The 26,664-nt window shown below is 40.4% G+C and overlaps 3 protein-coding genes across 7 annotated transcripts; 2 read left to right on the top strand and 1 right to left on the bottom strand.

Moving 5' to 3' along the window:
• Positions 1-447: 447 nt before the first annotated feature.
• On the top strand, positions 448-2,319 carry LOC129732142 (protein obstructor-E-like). Its single transcript, XM_055692698.1, has 3 exons — positions 448-577; positions 1,253-1,329; positions 1,392-2,319. Exons 1-3 carry the CDS (start codon positions 514-516, stop codon positions 1,908-1,910), a joined length of 660 nt encoding a protein of 219 aa, XP_055548673.1. The 5' UTR covers positions 448-513; the 3' UTR covers positions 1,911-2,319.
• Positions 1,993-26,664, bottom strand: LOC129732140 (beta-1,4-glucuronyltransferase 1-like). Of its 5 annotated transcripts, none has more exons than XM_055692693.1 (5): positions 26,253-26,290; positions 14,590-14,829; positions 14,157-14,532; positions 2,329-2,910; positions 1,993-2,242 (listed from the first exon to the last, which is right to left on the bottom strand). In XM_055692693.1, exons 2-5 carry the CDS (start codon positions 14,817-14,819, stop codon positions 2,048-2,050), a joined length of 1,383 nt encoding a protein of 460 aa, XP_055548668.1. In that variant the 5' UTR covers positions 14,820-14,829; positions 26,253-26,290; the 3' UTR covers positions 1,993-2,047. The 5 variants fall into 5 exon arrangements, with proteins under 5 accessions (XP_055548668.1, XP_055548669.1, XP_055548667.1 ...); XM_055692694.1 differs by lacking the exon at positions 26,253-26,290 and adding an exon at positions 26,558-26,664 and having other exon boundaries at positions 1,994-2,242; XM_055692692.1 differs by lacking the exon at positions 26,253-26,290 and adding an exon at positions 26,502-26,619 and having other exon boundaries at positions 1,994-2,242.
• LOC129732141 (uncharacterized) lies at positions 14,985-16,618 on the top strand. Its single transcript, XM_055692696.1, has 4 exons — positions 14,985-15,333; positions 15,397-15,591; positions 15,650-16,387; positions 16,446-16,618. The coding sequence occupies exons 1-4, from the start codon at positions 15,050-15,052 to the stop codon at positions 16,585-16,587; spliced, it is 1,359 nt and encodes a 452-aa protein (XP_055548671.1). The 5' UTR covers positions 14,985-15,049; the 3' UTR covers positions 16,588-16,618.

Here is a 26,664-nt window from a genome sequence, read left to right as displayed (position 1 = left end):
AGATTCTCCACAGAACATATTTGACGCAAATTGAAAGCTCTACCGCTCGAGTAGAGCCGTGCATCTCATAGATCACGCGGTGACTTCTGTGCTACGAAATTTATTACCGCACAGCGGCTACAATCGTTATTGAAGGCGCGGCGCGTGCGAGAATTCTCTAGAGCTGATCATTATCATGCGGATGAGTTTTATGTGAGTTTAGCACTCTCCGATCCGATGCCACAACTAAAGCACCAGGAATACCTAATCGGAACCGCTAGTCGACAACAAAACTGCGGAAACTTTCGATGGAGACGCACGGTGTGACGCAAGGCAAAGTGACACCCACCACAACACCGGAATCTCGCAATCAGACAGGTATTCACACACCTACCAACAGCTTCCCATCCACATGCCATCGAGAAACTTTGATGCAACCCCCGCTATCATAACAGGTTCAGTTTTCTATCGACGAAAAGTTCAGTTTTAATTCAGATTTCACAGAGAACGGTTCGAATTATAGTAGTCACAAGGATGGACCGCACCAAATTTGTTCCATCCCTTATCGTTGCTGCCGTGGCCCTGTTCAGTATATACGGTAAAACTCCGATTATTAGTAATAATTCAAAATTAGCATAATCCAAGAGCAATCGTTTTGTGTGGTGTGAAAAAAAATCTGCATTTACTAGAGCTGCGTTGCGATCGACTTGGCGATTAAGTGCTAAGGTTAAGTAACAGATTAAAGCGCGGGACTCGATTGCTCATCGTTCGTGGATGCTGTGCATTGAGTAAACAGTAAGCCCCGGCTGTGAAGATGAGCTGCTAGCGGTTCACCTTGAAGCTGTTTGTCTCCGATGAAGAGACGGATAGCGTTTCTCGTGTAAACTAGATGTGACTTGCGTAAAGGTTATGTGTGATCGTCACAGAATTTTCGTGTATACCCAAGGGGAACGAGGAAGGGTTGTTTCGTGCATGTTAATTATTTTTTTACCAACATCATCTTTAGTGAATGACGAACTGAGATTGGAATTGGAAGATGAGTCACATAGAAGTGGGAGAATTTTATGTTCATAGCGATGCTGTGTTTGATCGACTTTTTTGAATGAGTTGAGGTTTTTTCCTCTAATTTCTTTTATCACTTAGAAAAATTTCCAGGCAATTTACTATGCATGTCTAGGTCACAAAAAGACAAATGAAAATGAGTGGAAATAACTAAACTTCAGATCGATTCTACCGCGCATGTTCTTGAAGCACAATCTATTTTCCTTTACAGTACACAGTCAATCCTGCAAGGAAAGTTACGGTCGCTATCCTGTTCCCGACGAATGTGATGCCTATATAGAGTGCATTGTAAGTTGCCATAGAATCACTGCTAAGATGACATGTTTAACTAACTTTCATCACCCCTTCAGGAAGGCATCCCGGAACGCAAGCTGTGCCCCGATGGTTTACTCTTCAACGAAAAGGCCGGTCCCTATGCGTACCCGTGCCAATATCCGATCGACGTAGACTGCACCGGACGCCCACGCACACAACCGGCCATTCCGACGGAACAGTGTCCCCACCAGTTCGGATATTTTAAGATCGGCGATCGTTCGCACTGTGGACAATTCATGAACTGTGACAACGGAAACGGTTTCGTGCTAGATTGCCCCTACGGATTGGCCTTTAACAAAGCCATTTATCAGTGTGATTGGCCGGATCTTGTTGAGGATTGTGATGCGGATGCTTACCTGGGATTCAGATGTCCACCGCAAGCGGATGGACTGATTGCTCCGTTCCGCTTCTATCGCGCTCCGGATAATTGCCAGAAATATTTCATTTGTGTAGACGACAAACCAAGGGTAAACCTGTGCGGCCCGGAGCAAGCCTTCAACGAGCTGATCAATGCCTGTGATGGTATCGAAAATGTCACCGGTTGCTTCCGTTGAGCAGCCGAACCGAAAACAACACCCACAATACTCAACCTCAACTCTAGTGTAGAGACAGTACTGCAGTTGAATAGCTTTAGAACGTTTAGGTTTCTTTAGAACTTACACATACTCAGACACTTTGTATTTTCTTTTAATCATAATTCACACCGATCACTTTCACCATACAAAATCTTAAGCTCTTCCAAAATGACATCCTCCACGAACTTCCGCTGTTTCCGTTCCAACTCTGGCCGGGCAGCTTCGCTTACACTTTTTATGTCAGGTTTATGCACCAAAAAGCCATTATCCAGCACATGAAAGTTGTAGCCTAAAACACACATAACGTAGCCCTGTAAGGATTCGAGAAAGCGAAAACGAAAAAGCCAAACTGTAGAATAAAGATCGAAGATCTTCAACGAGTGAACAAGTGACAAACCTGACTCATTTTGTCGAACTTCCCTTCCCAACTCAAACGTTCATCATAGTGCGGTTCACGTTTCGTGCTAACGAAAATCGGTTCCCACAGTGCGAACGGACCCTCCCGGATCGCAGTGTTCGCAATGTCCATTGTGGCGTCCTCCTTGGTTATCTTCAGCCAGTGCTCGTATCCGGGTACGGTGTGACATTTTTCGCAAATCTTCTCGTGAAACTTTATCGCTTCGCCCCGTTTAAGCATCTCGAGCAGTTCAGTCTTATTCTCGGGAATGGATGCTGTTTCCGCCACCTCGAAGATTGGTAGTACGTAAACGCCGGCAACGTCCAGGGTGTGCCGATACGCGGGATGGGCGATCATGCGGAAAAACATATCTATGAAACCCGGGTTCGGGTAAAGCTCGATATCACTCGCCAGTACGAAATGCGTTTGCGCTGCGTCCCGGGCGATGTTGCGACCCACATTCACCGGGTAGATGTGATCGGCTGTTCGGTTGGGTATGGAGTTGGGAAGCACAACCAAATCTTGGAAAGTGTCCGCACAATAGGGTGGAGGCTGGGAAAGTAGATCTCGATAGAACTGGATCTATAAAGAAAAAAATTAAACACGAATCAGGAATCCACCAGTATTTTCATTTCTTATCAAATTGCCATAGTGGAGAGGGATATGGCATATGGTGATTGGAAAGTTGCATCCTTAGAGTGGAGAGATCGGAAAAGGGCAATCTATGAGCAGCTAAGAAATAGAGCAAATACACTTATTCGCCAAGCTAAAGTTGATCATCTTAGCGCAACGTTTGTTTCTGATGAATCACCGACTAGCCTGTGGAGGAAGTTAAAAAAACTTGGAGTTGGTGAAGCTGTAACTCATGATGATCATCCTTGTGACTCGAATGTGATCAACGCCAGTTTTGCAAGCCACTTTACACACGACAGACAAAATAGTTTTGAAAATTCACACTACGAAGGTGATTTTCGATTTCAACCGATAAGCGTTCACGAAGTGGTTAATGCTTTCTACGAAATAAAGTCGAATGCTGCCGGATCGGAAAACTTCTCCAAAAATTTTCTAAAAATTGTTTTCCCCATTGTGCTCGATCAAATTGTGCATCTGTACAACAGAATAATTGAAACGTCGGTTTTCCCTAAAGCTTGGAAACGCGCAAAAATCATTCCGCTACGTAAAAAGAAAGCTTACTTTGTGTCCTATCTAAAGTATTTGAAAAAATATTAAAAAGGCAAATCAATGCATTTCTATCTTCTGGACACCTTATTTCCGATCATCAAGCAAGTTTTCGACAAGGACAAGGAGTTAAGTCAGCATTATTGAGAGTGTTCGATGATATTTCTGCTGCAGTGGACAGAAATAGTGTGGCTGTAATGTTGCTGTTAGATTTTAGCAAAGCTTTCGATACTATATCTCATCAACGTTTATACCAGAAACTTAGAGCGCGATTCTTCTTAGATTCATCAGCTGTTTCCCTTGTTCGGTCATACCTTACTGGTAGAGAGCAGTCTGTTTTTTGCAATGATATTTTGTCAGACGCTATAGCTGTTACTTCTGGAGTCCCACAAGGATCTGTACTCGGCCCCCTGTTCTTCTCACTCTATATTGATGATCTTCCAGGTGTGCTTAGACATTGTCGTATCCAGATGTTTGCCGATGATGTTCAATTGTATTCTATCCATCCTGATCCCACCACAGCTGCGGCACTGCTCAACGAAGATCTACAACGTGTTGCATGGTGGGCTTCAAGAAATTCACTTAGTTTGAATCACACGAAGACGGAAGCAATGTTGTTCGGAACCAACCGTCGTTTAGTTTCAGCGGAATTGCAGATCTATTTAGAAGGCAATCAAATTCAGTTTACCGATCATGCGAACAATTTGGGCATCTTTTTCTAAAGTAATCTTCACTGGGACAAAACAGTGTCCCACCAGTGCGGTAAAGTTTATGCTGGGCTACGTACACTGCGAGCTACTACGTCCGATCTTCCACAAAACATGAAACTGAAGTTGTTCAAAACGCTTATACTTCCTCACTTCATCCTTGGGGATGTTATTCATCTAAGTATGCACACAGCTTTGTTGTCAAAACTAGGAGTTGCTTTAAACGATTGTGCTCGCTACGTGTACAATGTAAATCGTTTCACCTCAGTCCGTCATCTTCAGAAATATTTACTCGGATGTCCCTTTCGTAAATTCTACACGTTGAGGGCGTGCATCTACCTTCAGAGGCTAATTCAACGTCAGTGTCCATCGTATCTCTACGACAAATTAACAGCTTTGCAAGGATCTCGCACGCGGAATTTCATAGTTCCAACTCATCGGACTTCGTTGTACAGTAATACATTATTCGTGAGAGGTGTGGTGCATTGGAACGCACAACCTAGAGAGTTAAAGCAAATAACTTCGGAAGTAATGTATAAAAGAGCTGCTCTAATTCATTTTAATAGCTAATAAGTTAGACTATAGTCCTAGAATAAGTGTAACGCTGGAAATTATTATATTCGTTCTTATTCCGTTAATGACACAAAAAAAGACTTGTCTTACGTCATGTATCAAATAAACTAAACTAAACTAAACTAAACTAAACTAAACTAAATTGATCTCTAGAAAGCAATGCATGCATAAACACGATCTGTTGAATTAATGATAAATTTATTTACAATTTCAAAATGTTTAACGTCTAAATCTGAGTGTATAAAAGAACCTTTAAAGTTGAATAACTCTGAGTAGATTACATGATAACATATGCGAAGAAGCGTTTTTATCATCAAGTGAGATCCTCTATCAGCCCATGAAATACTCTCAACAAGTAACCAATCACCATGTATAATGAAGTAAAAGCGTGAAGACAAGGAGTGTCGACGGCCAAAAGAGGTTGGGTACAGTATTACTGAGAGGAATTCGATCCAAACGAAGAATTTTGACGGCAGCAAAGATGACTATAATAAGGAAAGCGAATCGATGCAGCTCAAGGCTGAACCAGACATGCGAGCCTACAAAAGAGGGCAATTCTGTTATTAGTTTAACACGAGGGTGAATACTACGAAGCGATCAAAGTTGCAGGTGGAAAAAACTGCACAGGAATATATCCGGATGCAAGGACGTCAATCAATAATCTAAATATCATGTTATCAGATTAGAACAGTAAATATGTTATTAATATCGTGTATCAAAAAAAAACCTTGAACCCCACCCCCCCCCCTCCCCTCATTTTAAAGATATGTGTGTGTATAGTAGCATACAGGCCCGGATTTGAGGGGAGGGCAAATGCCCCGGGCCTCCCGACTTGAGTGCCCCCCCCTAGCCCTAAGCCTCAAACATTCAAAAGCATATCAGACGGGAAGACGAAGTGAAGATCTTTTTTTGCTCGTTACCTTCCAGCGGAGTGTGAAAGGGTTGCACAATTTGCAAATATTTTTCGTCGAAATTTTGTGAACAAAAAGGGCCCCACGAAAAAATCTGCCCCGGGCCCCCAACACCCACATCCGGCCCTAGTAGCATGCCTTATGTTCAATTTGGACATTTGTTCTTAAGTTGAAAAAAAGGCTTTGAGGCAAAAGAAGCAACGCATCGAAATTTTGCTCGCACATCACGAAAATCCGAACTACTTGCACACCAAGTTGGCAAAATTGTTGAACGTGGCCAAATGACCGTCTCAAACTTGATAAAAGTATTTGAATAACGTGTGTCAACTGCCAGAATCTGGCTTCTCAAAATGACTGTTTTTCCGTGACAGCAATTTCCAAACTAATTCGGGTCTCATTGTATTGCACAGCTCTCCCTGCTCCCCGTACATTCGATAGGGGAGAGGGGGGCAGTTTCGGACACTTTTTCTACCATGATTTTTAATATATTTTTGTTATCTTTAAAAAAAATCTGATTTCATCCTGGCTGTTGCTTGGACATCAGAGTATCATATAAGCGTGTTAATAGTGTGCGATGATGCGATTTCGATTGATTTATTTAAATTTTTCAAAATTGCTTTTTTGTACGAATGTGCCCCGTGTGTGGGGTAGTTTTGGACAGTCCTGGGGCACTTTCGGACAGTGTTGAAAAACTTTTCTAGATTAATGAAAATTTTGTGTTTTTTAACTATTTCTTCCATATAAGCAGAGACTGAGATCAGATGCTTTGCAAGGTTCGAAACTCATCCTTTTATTTCATAAAATAAAAATCTAGCAAACTGGCTATGAGGGAGAAAAGATACAAGAACTATGCCATTTTCTCGGCAATATTTGATTGGTTCAAAGTGCAATGGCATTCGATTGTCAAGCAACAGCAAAATTGGTTCACTAACGCTGCTCTCTGGACCTTATTCAAGTGTTCCAGAACATTGAGAAACAATTTTCCAATCGCCTTGGCATACGGTACGTCAATCCATAATTCATATGGGAACTTTCGATCAAATATTTCTCTAGAAATGTTTCTTCCACGCTCGTAAATACTTGGTGATCTGAGTTTTTGGATGAGAAGCTTTCTGATTCTTCCGTTTTTTTTCGTTTCTCTGATTTTTAAGACGACAGACCAAGGTGCTTCTTTTAATACCGCAGGTATCAGAAGCGTGTCTCAAAGATATTCTTTCTTTAGAAACTCTTCTCAGCTCATTTTCGTTGATGCTTGCTCTATCGGTTTTCGTTTTGTAGTTCCGAACCATTTTTAGGACTGAGAACCAGTCTAAATCGATATTTGTCAATAAACAACAATTAAACACAAATTTGGTAAGTGTCCGAATGTGCCTCATGAACGATGTCCGAATGTTCCCCACCACCATCCGAAGACAAATCTTAATTTTATCTAATAAATAAGATCTTTGTTTCCCCGATGTTATCACGTTTTTTTTTTTTCATTGCATATTAATTACGAACTAGGGTGGTGTACTTAAATGTTTAAATCGTTCGCAAAGAAATTAGAGAAATACTTACAACTTTAAGCTCAAACGGTTGAGAACATGAATGAAAAATGGCACTGTGTTGTTTTCGTAAGTAATAAACAACCACGAGCTATCAAACTATATGGTAGATGTTGGTGGAAGGGCTGCCAACTTACTTATATTTTTAGTTTGGTTGAAATTTGCACCATTTTTTTAAAGCTCTGTCCGAAACTGCCCCGTCCGAAACTACCCCTCTCTCCCCTACTCAACCCGACAGCCACTGACGACAGCACACACATGCAATGCGAAACAGACTGTTATTTTTCATCTCCTTATATCTGTTTGTTCTTCCAAGCTGTCGCTAATGACAGCCTTTAATCCCCGACATCCTCCGTCACGAATCCGAACGGGATGTCAGGTGATTGGGAAAGTAAGGCCGATGCTATAATGAAAGCGAGACGGTGCGCAACACTTTTTTTCTTACTTGGGGTACAATGTTAACCCTCTAGTGCCCAAGCTATTTTTCAGACGGACCTCGTTAAAGTCACTATGAATCTTTATTAACATTTTTTAAGTATTTATTGAAGCTTTTTAAAGGTTCAACTGAAGTGTGTCTAGGCACTAGAGGGTTAACAAAGAAAACACATATGAAACGGTTTTCTTCATATTCATTATGGCTCCGGCCTAAGCAAAAGGAGAAACGAAAGAGTACGCATGAGATCAGCAGGCTGTCAACAGCACAAGCCAAACCAACAGGACATTCTTAAAAAAGGCTGTCATATCCTAACGAGCAAAATACATGCGCAAGAATGAGCTGCCGTGTGCAACACAAGATAGTTTCGATGCCTTGTGTGAGCTTTAGCTGTATGTGAGCTCTCATGAATAGCCTATTCATAAAAAGAGAGAACAATCGTCAGTATAGTGTCGCACCGCAGTCGTTTTCCGGAGCCTGGCCAGGAAGACAGTATCGGGGGTCAATCGAAAATCGAAGGTTGCAAAAATAACGAAAGAGCTTGAACAGCAGTTACAAGCAAAACCCCAACCTTTCCTTCCAAACCTTTTCACCAAATTTATGTGCATGAGTGCATGAAAAAATGTTTGTTGCCTTTCCTCAAGCAACACAGTTGGTTAGTTCTGTTTTGGTCAGATTTGACATCTTACCATTACGAAAAAAAGAAGTCGAGAAAGACAGTTGTCAACGAGATGTGGTTCAAGGCTAACTGGCGTTTTGCGGCGATCAAGGGACCAAGAAGCCTGTACAAAGCTTGATAGAAGAAGTCAATAGGAAGGTCCGATGATTCGCATTCGCTGAAAAGGAAACTTGAGTCAATTTTTTTCCATTCTGTCCGCCTTACACTTGACAAAGAGGCATGATTTGATTTTTCAATAAAAAAATAACCGATTTACACACATTTTTGTTTGACAAATTTTTGACGGTAACACCCTCTAATTCAATATACATATTCCAATTTGCCTAACAACCTTGTAAATTATTTGAATCACATTGATTCCAAAACTGGAGAAGTCTTTTAATGCAAGGGAAATCACACTGACCGGTTTTCTCGGTGTTGAGGGAGCATTTAACATGTTTTTGAGTTCTTTCTTCATTTAATTTATCAACTTTCACGACAAAATTGTTCGAGTAGATCTTACGTTTCAGTTTTGCCCAGAAACTTTCGATGGTGCGCAGCTAGGAGACGCTACATCTTCTCTAACCATTGCTTCGAGTAGTGAGCCGATGGTAGATCAAGCTAGTAAACCTCGTTTACGTCTTTATGGTATTTCTTGATAAACGACGCAACTTCCGGCAGGCATTTCTTACTATAAATTTTCCCGTTTAAAGCCAGTCCGGAGCGAAAGAAGAACGGCTTTGACATCCCCTTTTCGTTGATTGTCAGCCACAGCAGCAAATTCTTGGGAAATTTGGTGTGTCAAATGAACTTCACCTCGGAGCTCACTTCCTTCGTGGAGGAAATAAAATAGGAAGTGCCCTGCTAGTTGTTGCCATTCATGCTCGCCAGGATAATCCCGACCAAGCGCATGCAGCGATGTAGCCATTTTTCCTCGGTCTCATGAAAAATCGTCAATTTTCGTGCATTTTTTAATACAAGTTTTAAGGCTCAAAAGTTCGTCTCCTCGAAAAAGTATCCATGCAAATTTCAAAACTAATCGGATTTCTGGTCTTCAGTTACAGTAGTGAAAGTCTCACTTTTTTGACCAAAGGAAAAATGCACAAGAGTAGCTCTTGAAATATTCGAAATCGAAATTTTGTTTGATAGCAAATCGCTGAGAAATGCATGAAATCTGTAGCTTTATAAACCCTCGTTCAATGATAACCATTGAAAAGTGGTCGCTCGCACATATGCGCGGCAATTTTAATTTTTCGAACATAGAAAACATTGGCGGCGAGAAGTACGCTAAAAGTGCCACAGAACCCGCAGCAACCGCCTGCACTCCCCTCGTAACCTTTGTATACTTCTACGATAAGGCGTAGCAATTAAAAGCGAGAGCGCTCAGTCCAGCGCAGTCCAGTAATTCATGGAAGCAACAATCTATCGCCGACTGATTTTTCACAGGTGATGAAAGATCCTGAAATAGCGTAGCGTAAGCACGGTATATTTCGTAGATTGCAGACTGATGACTAACGCTTCCACTCGGATTGTATGAGGTACAATGTTTGGGAGTAACTTTTAAACCAATCTGAGTTGAAGTAGGCCCGATAGTCATCATTGCTGGCCACGCCCATCTTTACCGTAGCTTGGCTAGGATATTGATGATGTAATACTTACTTAATGAGAGGCCACCGACTCAGTGACACTCTCGTAAGTACTACGGAGTTGGGTTAAGGGGTTTAGGTTGTTGACGCAAAAACTATCTATCAAAATTGAAAAACTGGCAAAATTTCATGCATCCAAAGCCCTTAAAGTATATAAAAATGCAAACATGCACTTGAGCCAAAACATTTTCCTAAATTCGATCTCAAACCGCCAAACTTATCATAGTACAGTTGTCGTGTACTCATGTCACGCTGTTACAACGATTATTTATAAATATAAAAACTATTCAGCTGCAACATTTAACCAAAAGCTTGAAAAATCGAAAAACTAAAGCTCACAGAAACTTTGTTCTGAAAAATTTCGGGAAAGCATCCAAACATATTGTCCCATATCGTAATGAGCAATGGTATGAAATTATATATTAAGTCAAATTTTGGCGAAAACAGTCAGCGAACAGGAATTTCCCTTGTAAATTATTTAATTCATTTTAACCGCAGTGAGGTTAATAACTTGAAATTTTTTGAAAAAGCACTTGCTTTATATCACGTGCGTGTAAAATGGGAATTATATCGAAATTTTGGCGGAAGTGAAAAGCATATCACCCAATGCCGTGTTTGCCAACGTTATGGCCATGGTTCAAAGTTTTGTAACATGGACCAAAAATGCCTCATTTGTGGAGACTCTTCTCACAAAAAGGACACATGTCCTGTGAAAGAGAGTAAAAATTTTCGCTGTGCGAATTGTAACGGCAACCATATGTCGAAGCCATTCAAGGCACTGAAATTGATTTTGCCTGCAACATGGCGTTCATAAGATCGAACATTGCCTGTTGTAAAAAAGAAAGTTTACCTGCCGTAATAGGCCCCAGGCAGTTGACATTAGAAAAAATATTTTCGGCAGTAATATTAGCTGGAGTAATGGGTGTACAATTATTTAGGCACAAATTTTACTATTAAAATTGTTTCTAATTTAAAATTTAGCAATGATTTTAAATAAAACAATTAAAATATTAAATTGGAATGCTCGCTTATTGAAGGCCAATGAGAATGAGCTTTTTAATTTTTTAACAGTAAATAATGTGCATATTGCAATTATTACTGAAACATTTTTGAAACCTAACATAAAATGAAAATAGGATCCCAATTACGTGGTTCATAGATATGATAGGATTCAGGGTTCCGGCGGTGGAGTTGCAATTGTTATTCATCGCCGAATCAAACATCGTGCTCTCCCCCATCTTGGGACAAAGGTTATTGAAACTTTGGGAATTGAAGTTCAAACTGAACTTGGGATTTTATTTATTGCCGCAGTATATTTACCATTTCAATGCACACGCGAGCACAAAAATTATTTTAAAGGTGATTTACAAAAACTCACCAGAAATCGTTCGAAATTTTTTATAATCGGCGATTTTAACGCTAAACATCGTTCATGGAATAATTCTCAAAGTAATTCCAATGGAAAAATTTTATTCAATGATTGTTCTTCAGGATACTATTTTATTTTGACTCCGAATAGTCCTACATGCTTTTCTTCTGTAAGTAACCCATCAACAATTGATTTGGTGGTAACAGATCAAAGTCATGTATGTAGTGATTTGATCACACATGCTGACTTTGATTCTGATCATCTTCCAATAACTTTTTCTTTATCACATGAATCAGTTTTAAACCCTATTAGCTCTGTTTTTAATTATAACAAGGCTAATTGGGAAAGATACAAAACTCATATTGAGAGAAATTTCAATAATGAGCTTGATTTGCAAAACGAAGTGAATGTTGATTCCGCTTTGGAAGCATTAAAATGTGCAATTGTTGATGCCAGGAATTATTCTGTTCCAAAGGCTCATGTGAAATTTGATTCACCAATAATTGACGAAAATCTTCAACTTCTAATTCGTTTGAAAAATGTCCGCAGACGTCAATATCAACGTTCTCGTGACCCTGTTTTTAAAACTATTTATAAAGATTTACAGAAAGAGATTAAGCATAGATTTACTCTTCTGAGAAATCAAAATTTTGAGACTAAAGTTGAAAAATTGAAACCATATTCAAAACCATTTTGGAAGCTGTCGAAGATTCTTAAGAAACCTTCAAAGCCTATTCCAGTTTTAAAAGATGGTGAACGTTTTCTTGTATCCAATGAACAAAAGGCTCAAAGACTTGCTCAGCAGTTTGAGAGTGTTCATAACTCAAATTTGAATTTTGTGAGTCCAATTGAAAATGAAGTCACACGTCAATTTGATTTAATTTTTTTAATTGAAACTAACTTGAATGAGATTAAATCAATTATTAAAAATTTCAAAAATATGAAAGCACCTGGTGACGATGGAATCTTTAATATACTAATAAAACATCTCCCTGAGAGCACAATGGAATTTTTAGTGAAAATTTTCAATTGCTGCGTCAAAATTGCATATTTTCCCAAATTATGGAAAAATGCAAAAATTACTCCAATTTTGAAGCCGGATAAGAACCCAGCTGAAGTTTAAAGTTACCGACCAATCAGCTTGCTTTCTTCAATAAGTAAACTGTTTGAGAGAAATATTCTTAACCGAATGATGTCACACATCAACGAAAATTCAATTTTGGCAAATGAACAGTTTGGATTTCGCCATGGGCATTCCACTACTCATCAATTGCTCAGAGCTACTAATATGATACGAGCTAACAAATCTGAAGGTTATTCCACTGGAGCTGCTCTTTTAGACATGGAAAAAGCATTCGACAGTGTTTGGCATAAAGGTTTGATTGCGAAATTGCAAACTTTTAATTTTCCAATTTTCCTAATAAAAATTTTAAAAAATTATCTTACTGATCGAACTCTGCAGGTTGTCTATCAGAATTCAAAATCTGATAGATTTCCTGTCAGAGCAGGTGTAGCAAGGTTCAGTCTTGGATCCAGTCCTGTATAACATATTCACTTCAAATCTTCCTGATTTTCCTCCAGGATGCACGAAGTCATTGTTCTGCGATGACACAAGCATTTCCGTAAAAGGAAAAAGTCTTCGTGTCATATGCAGTCGATTGCAGAAAAGTTTAGATATTTTTTCTTCCTACTTGCAAAAGTGGAAAATCTCTCCCAATGCTTCTAAAACTCAAATGATAATTTTTCCGCATAAGCCTAGGGCTTCTTTCCTCAAGCCAAATAATAATCACGTTGTCAAGATGAATGGGGTTATTTTAAGTTGGTCCGACAAGGTTAAGTACTTGGGACTAATTTATGATAAAAACTTATTTTCAAAGAGCACATTGAGAGTATACAAGCCAAGTGCATCAAGTATACGAGATGTTTATATCCTCTCATTAACAGGAATTCTAAACTTTGTTTAAAGAACAAACTTTTGATTTACAAACAAATTTTTAGACCAGCAATGCTTTATGCTGTACCGATCTGGTCAAGTTGCTGTTCAACAAGGAAGAAAACGCTCCAAAGGATTCAGAATAAAATTCTGAAAATGATTTTGAAGCGTCCTCCTTGGTTTGGTACACTCGAATTACATAGACTTACTGGTGTTGAACCATTAGAAGATATGTCAAATAAAATTATTAACAATTTTCGACAAAAATCGTTGCAATCCTCAATTGCTACGATAAGCTCTCTTTATAGCCAATAAGTTAGCAATTAAATTAGTTGTAAGTTTACTTCCCCCTTTCTGACAAGTAGGTTTAAATCCCTACGAATAATAAGTCCTAATTGCGAAAGCAAACAAATCCTAACAATTAAAATTACTAACAGTGTTGAGAAGTCACCATTTGTGATTGGACACACATACTCATTATTTACTAATATTTATCATAAATACTTAAGCTACTAACAAAACCCCCTATTGAAAAAAAAGAAAGTTTTTCTCTAAAATGTTGCTATAGAGCTCTAGACCCAAATTTTCCCCTAAACTTGGTTTCTGGACCATTGTGCACTGGTGTTAAAAACTCAATTTTCAAAAAGATGGCGCTTGGTTCGGTCTGGTCGCACGCCGACCAAATAATCAATCAAATACGTCATACATCAAGAATGTTAGAAACGTCCTACCTATATTGGATATTAAAAGTAGGTACCAAATATGTCAGAAATGAACTACAAAATCATCTAATCAATCAAAACTGCGCTAGAAAGGTCATTGAAATTTCGAGGTTTCATATAATGTTATACATTTCAATTTAATACAAAACTTACCGGCTTCGACGGCATCCGAGCGGTGTCGAAATAAAGATGAACCGAAACCCATTCCTCCACCAGATAGGACTGCCGATGGCAGAACATCAACCAGCGGAGAGCGTCGATGGCGGCCTTAACCTCATCCCCCGGAGCATACAGTGCCAAGCTAAGTGGAGCTTCCCATCGTTCCAGCAGTGGTATGATATTGTCCAGGAAGCTGTAGTCGCCATGCGTGGTGTAGGTTATGGTTTCGTAGCACTTGACCGGTTCCCGCCGGTATCGCTCTCCATTAAGGGTCACCCCACTAGGGGTAAGAAAATTCACCAGCACCCAGTAATTACCCCGCATCTCGATTCGAAAGCTGTCGTCTACGGAATGGCAGTTGAGAAGAGATCTGTTTCAAATCTAGCTTGTGTTCGATTGCTATGCTTCGGGTGCTTTCTCAACTCACCTTAGTTCCATCATCAGTCTGGATTGATTGAGCGGTTCTGATTTGTATTGGTAGCGCATAGGTTGATACTGGTAAATTCCAGGTCTCCTACTGGTAGTGAGAAAGCCAATCCCACAGAATAGAACAAAAGCTATCACGATCAGTGGTAGAATAAGTTTGGAAATTTTCGATTTGTGGTTTTGCTGATCAGCATTCAGCCGGGTGTAAGCCACTGGGAGCGACATTTTCATTTTGAAAGTTCTGGAAGTAAAACGTTTTAGAAATTCAGTCATGGGAAAATGCACTTCAAGCTTATGATTAACGGTTACATCTGTATGTCGGATGGAAAAGCAACAGAGACAAGGGCACCCAGCTGGAACAAAGAGACTGCACTTTTACAGTTTGGTCATCAAACTGTAACTTCAGCTAAAGTACGTTCCTCATTTTGCAACAATCTTTGGTGAAGAACGGTTGGTGAAATATGAGTGTTCTTTTATTTGTACTAATACTAGCGACAATCGTGACACAAGGCAGTGCCGGAGAGTTAGAATCCAGTATTTTCACGATCAATGTGAACGATATTCTGGATGAGCGTTTGATGCCAGCCACATTTCTGATGCTGGAAGGAGCGGACGATTTGGGCAAACAGCCAACCGCGCACAGTAGATCGGATCCAGTCGCGGAAAAGTTACAATTTACACTGGCGAATTTAACGAAGGATGACGGAACCTTTGGAACGGCTTTTTCCACGATGAAATTTCACAGGTGAGCAGGATTTTCTTTACCAAAAACGAAAATTTTTACGGCCTGGTATTAATTTTCTTGCAGAAAAATGATGAACAACTATTTAGTGAACGGTTTTCTGACTAACCAAATGATTTCGGATATGTTTCCGGAAGCGAGAAGTTTCGGCAGACGACTTGGAACCAGTTTACTGGCGACCGATAGTAACCTCGTTTCTCCTGGCACTGGCCAGATGCTACATGATCAGGGATCATCGGGTTATAAAAAATGGCTCGCTAAGTATGGCGGAATGTTTCTCAAATCCATAACATTCTTATCCGTATTTTTCCTCTCCTAGGTCAAGTACACTGGAAGACATTTATCGAAACTTTCTCTCACCGGGAGTGACACCAGCAAACGTTTCAAACCATCGTTCGGATGCTTCAAGCCCGCGAGCAGGATTCGAGGACGACTATTTCGACGAAGGAGTTATCACTGGATACGCCGTTCATCACCCAAACCCCGTGGATCCCGCTTACCCTCCAAGCTACGATCCGCCGTACCCTCGCAATCGATATTCACACCCGAATCGTCGTCCCGTTCCCGGTCCCATCCAACCGCAAGGACTGCTGCAAGGTGAAACCAGTTTCGATGCCGCTCGGGGCGATTACTCCTACCACCCTTCGATCGAATACGAGGAGGAGAAAGCTATCGGCAAAGGTCTCGGTCTAAAGGATCTCTTCAACATAGCGCTGACCACGCTGGCGTTTCTCTCGTTTGGCATGTTCGTCTTGCAGGTGATTATGTGCATTACGATGGCGAAAAACGATGCAAACATGATGATGATACCGGTCAATACCGGCGATGGTGAGGGCGAGATGGAAGTCCGCCACCGGACTGCCCGATCGCTCCCGAATTCGGATGACGCCCGGTTGCGGGAAATAAATGCAATCTCTCGCAAAGTGCTGGATTCGATGGATGCGGTCGTGATTGCCGGCCAAGATGAGGGTCACTGCGTGCAGAAAGTTATCTGTGGAAGCAATCGGTTTTCCCGTGGGCTGAAGTTCAACCGGGGCTACTGGATGGCGGTTTGGAAGTTTGAAAGAATATAAAATTTTTGTAGTGGAATTGTTTTTTAATATTTTCAATTTTAGTTTGGGAATAAGTTGGCTTGCTGGAAATATGGTGGCAGAGGAAGCTAAATCTGAAACTATCCTCGGATGCATACGGGCAATGACGATCGGTTTTGTTGGTGGTGACTGTAATCAGATTTATAATTGCAACAGGGAATTCTAATTTTTAATAAAATGCATTTTAATCAGATCTTGTCACTTGGGCGTAACATTATTAAAACTACATTAGTTTCAAGTCATAATAGACGTATAATCACAAATTTCAAGCCGTGTGTCTAGCAAGAATTGTCTATTTGCAATCAAATTTGTATGTTTCAAATACTGAAACTCCAAACTCATCTCCAGTAAATTTTGATTCAGTATGAAATCTTCCGAACCCCAAGTTTTACATTACAAAATCAAATATCACAAGCATGAAAAAGACATAATATCTTCGAAAACCCAGTGGTGTAGCCAGGAATTCCTTTGGGAGGGGGAGGGCGGGGTTTAATATTTGATTACATTACAACTCTACTACATATATCTCTACTACAACACAACCGGCATAGAAGGAAAATGATGTGAGCGCGCCAAACCACTGCACACTGGGAAAAAATGAACCCAAATTCCCACTAATTAGAAGCCGCTGGGCTGGAAACCTCAAATATAGCATTTCTTATGTAAAATTGGTCAATAAATCGATTGGTGATAGTTTCATCCTGTGCAGGGCACGGGAAAAGGTCTATATTTCAGAAAATACGCAAAACCTGTATAGCATTTTCTATGTTATGAAGTTCGCATCAGTCATATTCTTCGGGTGTTTATTTTTTTGGTGAACCGAAGCGATTAGCTTTCTTCAGCCTACAGTGCTGCGTAGTTGTAGTTGTGAAAATAGGAAGAGTCTAGCAGTGATGAACTGCCGCGCGTTAAAAACAAAGATGAAGGATGTTGTGAAGGAAAAAGCTGCTGCTACAAGAACAATAGAATATAGGTGCCTTATCGATGCTTTCAGTTTTGTTAAATTCATTTTAAATTTCAGAAACCAATAATCAGTTGACTTCAAGAAACATAAAAATAAAAACATACATTGAAAGAATGTCATTTTTTCCTTTTCAAACATCTCGAACAATACGTGTGAACATCTAAACTAATTCCTTAAACTATATTCCGCAAAATTTATTCTGTCAAGAATACATCCCTTCTCAGATGTATCGAACACCCTATTCGATAAACAGAGAATTCGCTTGCCCACCCTAGGCGGCGACGTTTGTTTGGTGGTTTTTCCTTTGATAACGTCATTGGTCTTTCCCGACGCTTCGTTCGCTTCGTTAGATTCGTTCGCTTCAGCTGTTAGTCGAATTGATGGTGAGTAACTTTTTTTCGGGTGGCCGAATGTGTTAACTCAGTGAGATACAATAGAAGGAGGAGAAGAAGTAAAGGATAATATTGAAGAGAGGGAATAGGAGAGAACAACGTAAAAGATCAAGTGTTTTCTTACTATCCTTGGCGATACCGCTTACCGTGCAACGCGCTTGCTGCTAAATAAACCGTTGCTTAGTTCAGTCTATGGTCAACTCGATAAAAACATCCGAATTGTATCTCATGACATAGGAAATTCCAAAATTACAGGTCTTTGGCAGCCTCTTTTCTTCAACAGGTGTTGTCACAAAATTCAATTCCCATAAACAGATAAACAAGCGAAGCAACTTTCTGTTGCGTAGTCCGAAAAAGGATATTTTCTCCTACGCCGGTATAAACTGCTGATACGAGACACCTTGTTTCCCGTGAAAGAACCAACGACGTGGTAGCATGGTAGGAAGTCACTTGGTAATCAAAACCAATTCAGGACCTGACTGACAAATCTTAAGATGGTCCCAAAAATCAAATCGATGAATACAATACAATACAATACAATAACTTTAAACCATTTTTAACAATTTTAAGCCAAATTTGTGCTTGATTTTTTTGTCATAATCCTATGAAAAGATTCATATCTTTAAAAAAAAAGGATTGGAGAGGTTGTTTATAAGACGCGACCGTAAGTTTAACGTAGAATAACGTCAGCCTGTATCATATCAATGTACTATTTCTTGCAATACATTTGGGAATCAATTGATATGTTCTTAGTTGACCGTTTGATTGTGAAGCAGATAAGATTTTTCTGCAACTAGGCGCGCGTGATGTTATATTATGTTGTCTATCTGCTAGCTGCTATGAATATCTTAGTAGCTGATAAATTTCTGAAAATGGTCGAACATGCTACTGAGGTGACAACAGAACGAGAGTCTTCCCACACATTATGCAAAGGCAATCTGCAATGATAAGAAATTAGTTTCTTAGCACCCCAAAATCATTTGATTGTACGTGCAGTATTTAAAATTTATCTGCCATTCACCAAAACATTGCATATAGTGGTAAAACTCAATTTTATCCACGTTACTGCAATAGGACATGATGTTTTCGTATGCATTGAAATTTGATTTGAATAAGTAGTTATTGCATGATTCATGGTTAACCTTTAACGTTTTTATCGAAACTATAAATTATGAGTTGTACAGGTTTTGAACGAAAACGACGAGATGCCGGTTTTGTTCGGTATTTATTTTGTTAAATTACTGCGAACTAATCATAGGTGCACTCAGGGCCGACGTTCATGTGGGTAGATGGGTAGTAGTACCCACTCGGAAAATATCCATGTGGGTACTTACCCACACAGAACTATCGGGCAAAACCAAAATGAAATGTAATGTTGCGAGCCACAGATTTTTTTGACATCGTTGAGCGCGAGGTTATAAATCTACAGATTTATGTACAGTTGTTACGTTACTCAGGAAAAAGGTTTATTTTTTCAAGTGTTTCATTTACGATAGAGTTCTAAATTTCATTAGCGATAGAGTTCTAAAGTTTTGTTTTCTCATAAAAATTTCCCATGAAAAGTTTGAGCTCGATCAGACTTCGGGAAGTAGAGCCTCAAAACGGTCAAAGTTGCAGTTTTTTAATCGATGAAAGAAATGTTAGAGCTGGGAGTGTCTCTTGTGTATTCTAATGTAGCTCGAGTCTCCCAACGCAAAAGTTTCCATGTCCCTGATATTTAATTTTTGTTTTTAAAACAAATTTTTACAAAACAACATCACATCTCAACATTTTATGCATTTCTAAGAGATCTGCTATAAAAAAAATGATTTCGGAAACTTAAAGAACTAATCTTGTGTATTTTTAGGTTGGTCAAAAAAGTAAGACTTTCACGACTGTAAGTGAGACCTCATCAGAAGTTCGATTAAGCTCAAATTTATTGTTACAAAAGTTCACATCAATGGACAACGTAATTCTTATTCCCTGAAAAAGCGTAAATTTTGGGTGGAGAGTTTTTTCGAGAAGAAAAAATTGTTGTGCCCTAACGTTTGCATTGAAAAATGCTCAAAAATGCCGATTCTTCATGAGTTTACCTTGACGCACTGACGAAACTACCCATGCAGCATCAATCATAGTAACCCATGAGTCAGCAGAAAAAATTGACTCGAACTCTAACCGTAATGGCGAAAACAGTGAAGCTACTCCGTTCAGAAGTGCGCGCTATCAAAGAACGTAACCCCGCCGCGAAAACAGACATCGTACGGAAAAGGGACGCCGGTTACGCTTATTCTGGTATCTACAAAATTTTGGCACTGTTAGACTACAATCAGAGTATCGAAAGAAAGATCGGTTCCGGATGTCCGACGGCCCTGAGCGACAAGAAGCTCCAAAAAATGCGGAAGAGGAAGACCGAGGGGAAGGTGGCTACATCGCTGCGTACGCTTGATCGGGAGGTCGATTCAAGCAGCCAAACAATGGAAAAGTACCTGAAGAACATGGACATCAGAAAGCGGCAGTCCCGTCCATTGGTCTCGGAGCTGCAGGCAACGACAGCGGCTGAATAACATGATCGAATCGATTTTTCCGGCGAATCGCGAAGTGGTGATGGTGGTCGACGCCGAGACCTATCTCACCCTGGATGACAACGACTGGCAGGGCACTCCGTATTTAACTTTCCCTATGAAGGAAGTGACCATTTCACACACCAAGTTTCCAAACAAGGTGAACCTTCCCTATTCCTTACTACCCACTAGGGAATATAATGTGACGCCGGCCCTGGGTGCACTCCATTTGTAAATAGTGAACTCACATTTTTTTCGTGTTGGATATTTTCGTCCCTGCGATTATTTTTTTGATATTTTGTGACAGAAATTACAATTACTGTAGTACTGAGATGAGGAAAACTCATCTTTACTACTTCAATTGAAAATATGTGGTCGTCCTCAAAAGAACGGTTGGTTTTAGTTTTCACAAAACATGTCACCTGTATATCGACGGTGCTTCTCACACAGAAGGCAGATTCCAAACTTATCGCTGTGGAAGATGTTGTTTATTCTGTTGATCCGTCCACTATTGAAGGCAGCGAGATATTCGAAATCGCCGCCTGCTGCTGGCCGATTCAGTTCCTAGTAAATCATCATCCTTCAACAGTGATAGAATATGCTGCTATTCGCTGCTACTTGAGTGTAACGTCCTAGTGGCCATCCAGTAGTAAAGTGATTAATTTGAGCCAAAGTATGTACATATATAGTCCAAAGAGTGCATTCCCGGTTAACTACATATAATATTTTGTCGACCGTATTACAGAAAGCGAGCACCTACTGCTGACACTGCTTCCACTGCCAGTGCTGGTACCCACTGTTGGTACCCGCTGCAACTGCCACTATTGACATCTGCTGCTGCTTAGTTAGGACCGACCTAGTGGCTATCCATTACTTAATGATTTGTTTGGGCAGCCGCAGGCTCTTATATAGCATGAATAGTGCATTCCCGGTTAATTAGGTATAATATTCCGTCGACCGTGTTAGAAAAAAAAACAAACATTAGGCGACCAGCCAGAGGTCGAAATCGGCGTTTCAGCATACTTTGACAATTTTCGATAGTACAATAGTTTTAATAATCAAACTAAAGTTGCATTTTTAATTTGATTTCCCAACCGATTAATAAGAATGAAGGAAATCGGTTGAAAACTAACTGAGTTTTAAACATGGTTTTCGTGACTCTCTCGATGTTTTCGGTTTCCCAATCTACAAGACGTAATTCTACGATCAAAATTTAAATTAATCCCAAAACCCATACAAGATTAAATTCTGAAATTATTAGAAATCAAATTTAAATCAATAAAAATGGAGAGGCCATAAAACAAATGTAGATTTGGGTTAAAATCGCCACAAAATGGATGAAAATTTTTATTATTTAATACAGAAGTTTTTAATTTACAATACAATAGCACGATTCGTTAGAAAACATTTGGAAAATAAGACTTTTAATTGCCTACAAATGAAGAGAAACCCGTTATATGCGAGGGGACCAAGTTAGATCTTCTGCTAACGTAATTTTTAACGATAAAAATCAAATTAAACAAGCAAAAGATAAACAAAATAGTCCACAAATAAAAAATCGATGAAAAATGCCTCAGTAACCCAATATCAAAGTAACCAACGTAAATTGTTGGAAAAATTCCAAAATACAATAAAGTAAAATTCGATCAAAAAAGAATGAAAATTGTTTTTAAAGATCAAAAGAATCACAATTAAAAATATACCCAAATTACGCTCCAAAATGGAGTATGCATAGTTGGATACGTTCACTGCTCAACGAAACTATCAAACAAATCGCACGTTTCTAGCAAAGCAACGGTTAAACTCGCAAGCAACACATACAAATTTTACAATCAATTCCTGTACTCTCGTTACATTGAGCGAACTCAAAGAAGTTTACATCGACATCCAAAAAAGTTCTGGTCTTTTGTTCGTTCTAAACGAAAGAAAAATGGATTACCAGCTTCCATGTTCTTCGGTGATTTGTCTGCTAGTACAGCTTCTTCTGAATGCGAATTATTTGCTGAGCATTTTAAAACCGCTTTTTTGTCTACAGTTGCTATGCCAGATCCGATTGACGCTGCAATACGCGATACTACGCAGCGGATTTTCGATTGTGGAGTTTTCCAAGCGACAGAAGCGCGCGTTGCGATTGCAATTCGAAAGCTGAAACATTCCACTTGTCCTGGGCCAGACGGGATCCCGCCATCTTTGTTGAAAAACTGCTCGAACGAACTGGTGGCGCCTCTTGTAAAGCTGTTTAATCTTTCTCTGCAACAAGGATTGTTTCCTACTAGTTGGAAAAGTTCATTGCTCACACCGATACACAAAAAAGGGGACAAATGCAACATAGCTAATTACCGAGGAATCACTTCATTATGTGCTTAATCCAAAGTTTTCGAAATAGCCGTCAGAACAGTGCTGTTTTCATCGTGCAAAAACTATATTTCTAGTGATCAACATGGTTTTTATACTAAGAGATCCGTCACAACCAATCTGTCACAGTTCTCTTCGTTGTGTTCTCGATGATGTAAAAATTTTTCGGATTATAGCTTGTCTTGGAGACTGTTAAGAACTCCAAAAGCTGCTTGATGCTTTCAGTGATTGGAGCAACCGTAATCTTCTTACCCTGTGTGTAGAAAAATGTCATGTGATTACCTTCAGTAAAAGCTTCAATCAATTAGCTTTCCATACAGCTTGTCTGGGCAATCCAAATTAAAGATCTTGGCGTAATTTTGGATAGTCAGCTTTCATTCCGGGCACACTACGAAGATGTCATTTCAAGAGCCAACAAGCAACTAGGATTTATTTTTAGAATCGCCGAAGGATTCCGCGATCCACTGTGCATGAAAGCTTTGTACTGCGCCCTGGTACGATCGATGCTCGAATCAGCGGTTGTCGCTTGGTGTCCCTTCAACAAGGTCTGGATTGATCGCATGGAAGCTGTTCAGAAAAAATTAGTGCGTATGGCATTAACGCATCTTCCTTGGCATGACCCTACGAGGCTGCCCCCATATGAGCACCGTTGCATGTTATTGGGGATTGAGACGTTGAAGAGAAGAAGATCTAGCGCACAAATTATCTTTGTTGCAAAGGTCCTGAAAAATGAAATTGATTCACCCGCTATTCTCGCAGAACTGAAGCTCTTCGCTCCAGAAAGGAATCTGCGGAGGCGTCAGCTTTTGAACTTGGAGGCAAGGTATAGTCGGTACGGTCAGTATGATGGCAGAACTGTTCGACTACAGCGAACCCATCAACACTTTTTTACGTCGCCTGCGGGTTCGCTAATAATTTATTGTTAATCGTCTCTAGTTGTAATTTTATTCATTAAGACAAAAATTGTCAGATGGAATTTTTAAATATAACATAACATAACACTTGACGCGAAGTGCCAACCGACATGCGAGTAAAGTTATCGGAGATCGGGTAGCCAGCCCCCGGTAATCGTATGCTGACTGGGAAAAGGGGGCGCATGTGATTGTGTCTCCATGTCAAGAGCGGCGTACGACAGCGTCTGACCCGGTGTTGGCGGTATCTTGCCAGTTATATCTAAAACGGCAGCCCCGTTGTGAGACTAGTTCCGCAGCCCTAGCAAGGCAACATACTATGAATAACCAATGTATGGAGCTAGGCGATCGGAAAAGACAACCATTACTGGAAACTGGGTGCAGTAGCCAAAAAATGAAGAACGTGGATTCCGAGCAGTCAATCCTGTTGCGGACACTTTATTCAAGTACCACATCTTCTACAGTGGCGGCTTAAAAGCAGAGAGTCGGTTTTGTGCTAATAGAGCAACAGATGAAGCGCATCATTAGATCGAGGCCGATCGGTGACCGTACATGCGTGTTAAGAATGATCCACCCGATGACTGGAATGAAGAGTTCTATAAGCTCCTGGAAGAGACGTACAGTGCTGGGCACTACACGACACAATGGGAGATGCAAATACGCAGGTCTGGTAGGAAGACTTCTTCTTTCCCGTAATTGATAGAAAAAGCCTATCAACTAATGCTTATCAATCGTTACAGACGTACAATCGTTTAGAGGACCAAAAGTTAACTCGTGCTATGCATGATCTGCGCTCAATTATCCAACGTATTTAAATCAAGGAGAACGAGGAGATACGGTTGAACATTTAGCAGCGGTTATCAACTGCAGAGTTATTGCGAAAAGTTGGTGATCGATCCGATGAGCAAGTTGGAGGAAATTTGAATGAACAGTAGAGCGAGAAGTGCTGAATACAACTGCGACAGCCACGTCCGACACTAGGTCGATTGATAACAATAACAATCCCAGAGTTTACGATTTGGCTACGCCTACGGCAGCTAGAGCCTCTAAAAAGAGACTCTATCGCTGGAAGAAACTTTAGCATTGGGAGCGTATTCTTGTGGAGGTGGAGGGCTGCAACTCCAGGCAAGATACGAGGAGATTTCAAAAAATGATACATGGAGACAGGTAGCAAAACGTATCAGTCCCAGTCATGTGCAACGACAGACAAAAGAACCTGATTATCCATTAACCGGAGGCGTTGAAAACAACAATCAGTCTGCTGTAGAACGGCTAGGAAAACAGAGGCGTCGAAAGAAGCAGGATCAACACAGAGAATGATGGACAAGCTGTGGACCCATCAATCATGGACGAGGTGAAGAAAGTAGTGAAAGATTTCAGGAACTGGAAGGCAACTAGTAAGGACCCCCCGCCGAACTTTTTAAAGTCGGGAGGGAACAACTCTATAGTGCCATCCATCGGATCATACGGAGTGTGTGGACTGATGAAGAATTGCCTTCGTACTAGTTCGAGGGCCCGATCTACAAAAAAGGCTACCGCCTGGACGGTAGCAATAATCCCGTAATTTAATCCACAGACTGAAGCCGTTGCAGGAAACCTTTGTTGGTTTTGGTTATATCTTCATAGACTTCAGGGCAGCGTACGATTCAGTAAAGAGAAATGAGTTATGGCAGATAATAAGCGAACTTGATCATTAGCCTGATTCGTGCCACCCTTGATGGTTCCACATCGAGCTTCAGGGTGGCCGGTGGGATATCGGAAGCTTTCGTGACGTTAGATAGTTTGAAGCAGGGTGACGGGCTGTCAAACTAATTGTTCAACATCGCATTGGGTGGTCTGGCATGCAGAGAAGTGGCACTATCATGACGGTGGGAGTCATAACGTCAACCAAAACGAAGTACATGGAGTATGCTAGTCGGATGTTGGTGCTGCGGTGGTGAAAGATGGGGAATCATTTGAAGTAATCCACGAATTATTTACCAGGATACATTTGTGAGGTGTGTGTGTGTGAGAGAAGATTCAAAGAGCTACTGATGGTGCTACTGATTGCATAACCATTTGATATCCCGTCGCCTGCAAACCCATACAAAACGAGCACTCTATAAAACACTGGTTCTCCCCGTGGCTCTCTAAGTCCCTGAAACATAGATACTGAAAGAGGCTGATCGCCGTCTTGGTGCTTTTGAGCGTAGAATTCTACGTTCAATCCCTTGACGCAAACACATGAACCTTGAAGAGGCATACAAATCTCGGATATGGTCATGGCTGGACATGTAGCTAGAATTCCGGAGGAACGATCAGCAAAAACTGTATTTAGCAAGATTCCCTATAAAAACTGTCGACTACGGGACCCCGCACTTGTTGGACGCGTGCTGTCAACGGGGATGCCCGCGTAGTACGTGTTAGAGTACACTGGAGGATAGCAGCCCGAATAACATGCCGACGTATGTCTGCCGCCGCAAAACTAAATAAGTAAAAAATCAATCCTAAATCTACGTAATCACAAGCAATACCAGTTTACAATAACTCGAACAGCAAGAAAGTCAAGTGCTAATCAGATTTATTGAACTCTTCAGTTCAGAAATAGATGAAATAGTTAGTTGCAAGAACTGATTCTTCATGCTTCACCTTCAGCTGAAATTTTCCGTTCACATCTAAAACACGCTCACTTTTGAATTAAGTAACACAAAATAAAAATCGTCAGCGTTCTCCACCAAACCGTAGACCGTAATGAATCACTATTGGTTTAATAATAGAGTTCCTAGTGAAAAAATTGAACACTCATTCATACGTTGAATTGAATGCAAGTGATAAGATATCGCCTAAACCACGCAACACAAAACAACGATTGGTCGATCGGTAGTTTTTGGAAGCATGTAGAACTGTTTCGTGCTACGTTTACAATGATGAACTTATACCGTGTCACACCGTGTAACAGTGATATGCTTAGTTCCCTAAATCACTTTTATCCAACCAGATTCAACGTCGATTGACCGGAACCAGAGGTGATAAAATTTTTCGCCAACGCCACCGCTGATTCACGCAGAAAAGCTACTGATACTGATACAATTCTTTTTACGG

Source organism: Wyeomyia smithii, chromosome 3 (genome assembly GCF_029784165.1).
Source record: "Wyeomyia smithii strain HCP4-BCI-WySm-NY-G18 chromosome 3, ASM2978416v1, whole genome shotgun sequence".
Taxonomy (NCBI): Eukaryota; Metazoa; Arthropoda; class Insecta; order Diptera; family Culicidae; genus Wyeomyia; species Wyeomyia smithii.
Note: the sequence above shows the minus strand (reverse complement) of the source record. Positions and strands in the feature narration are given on the sequence as shown.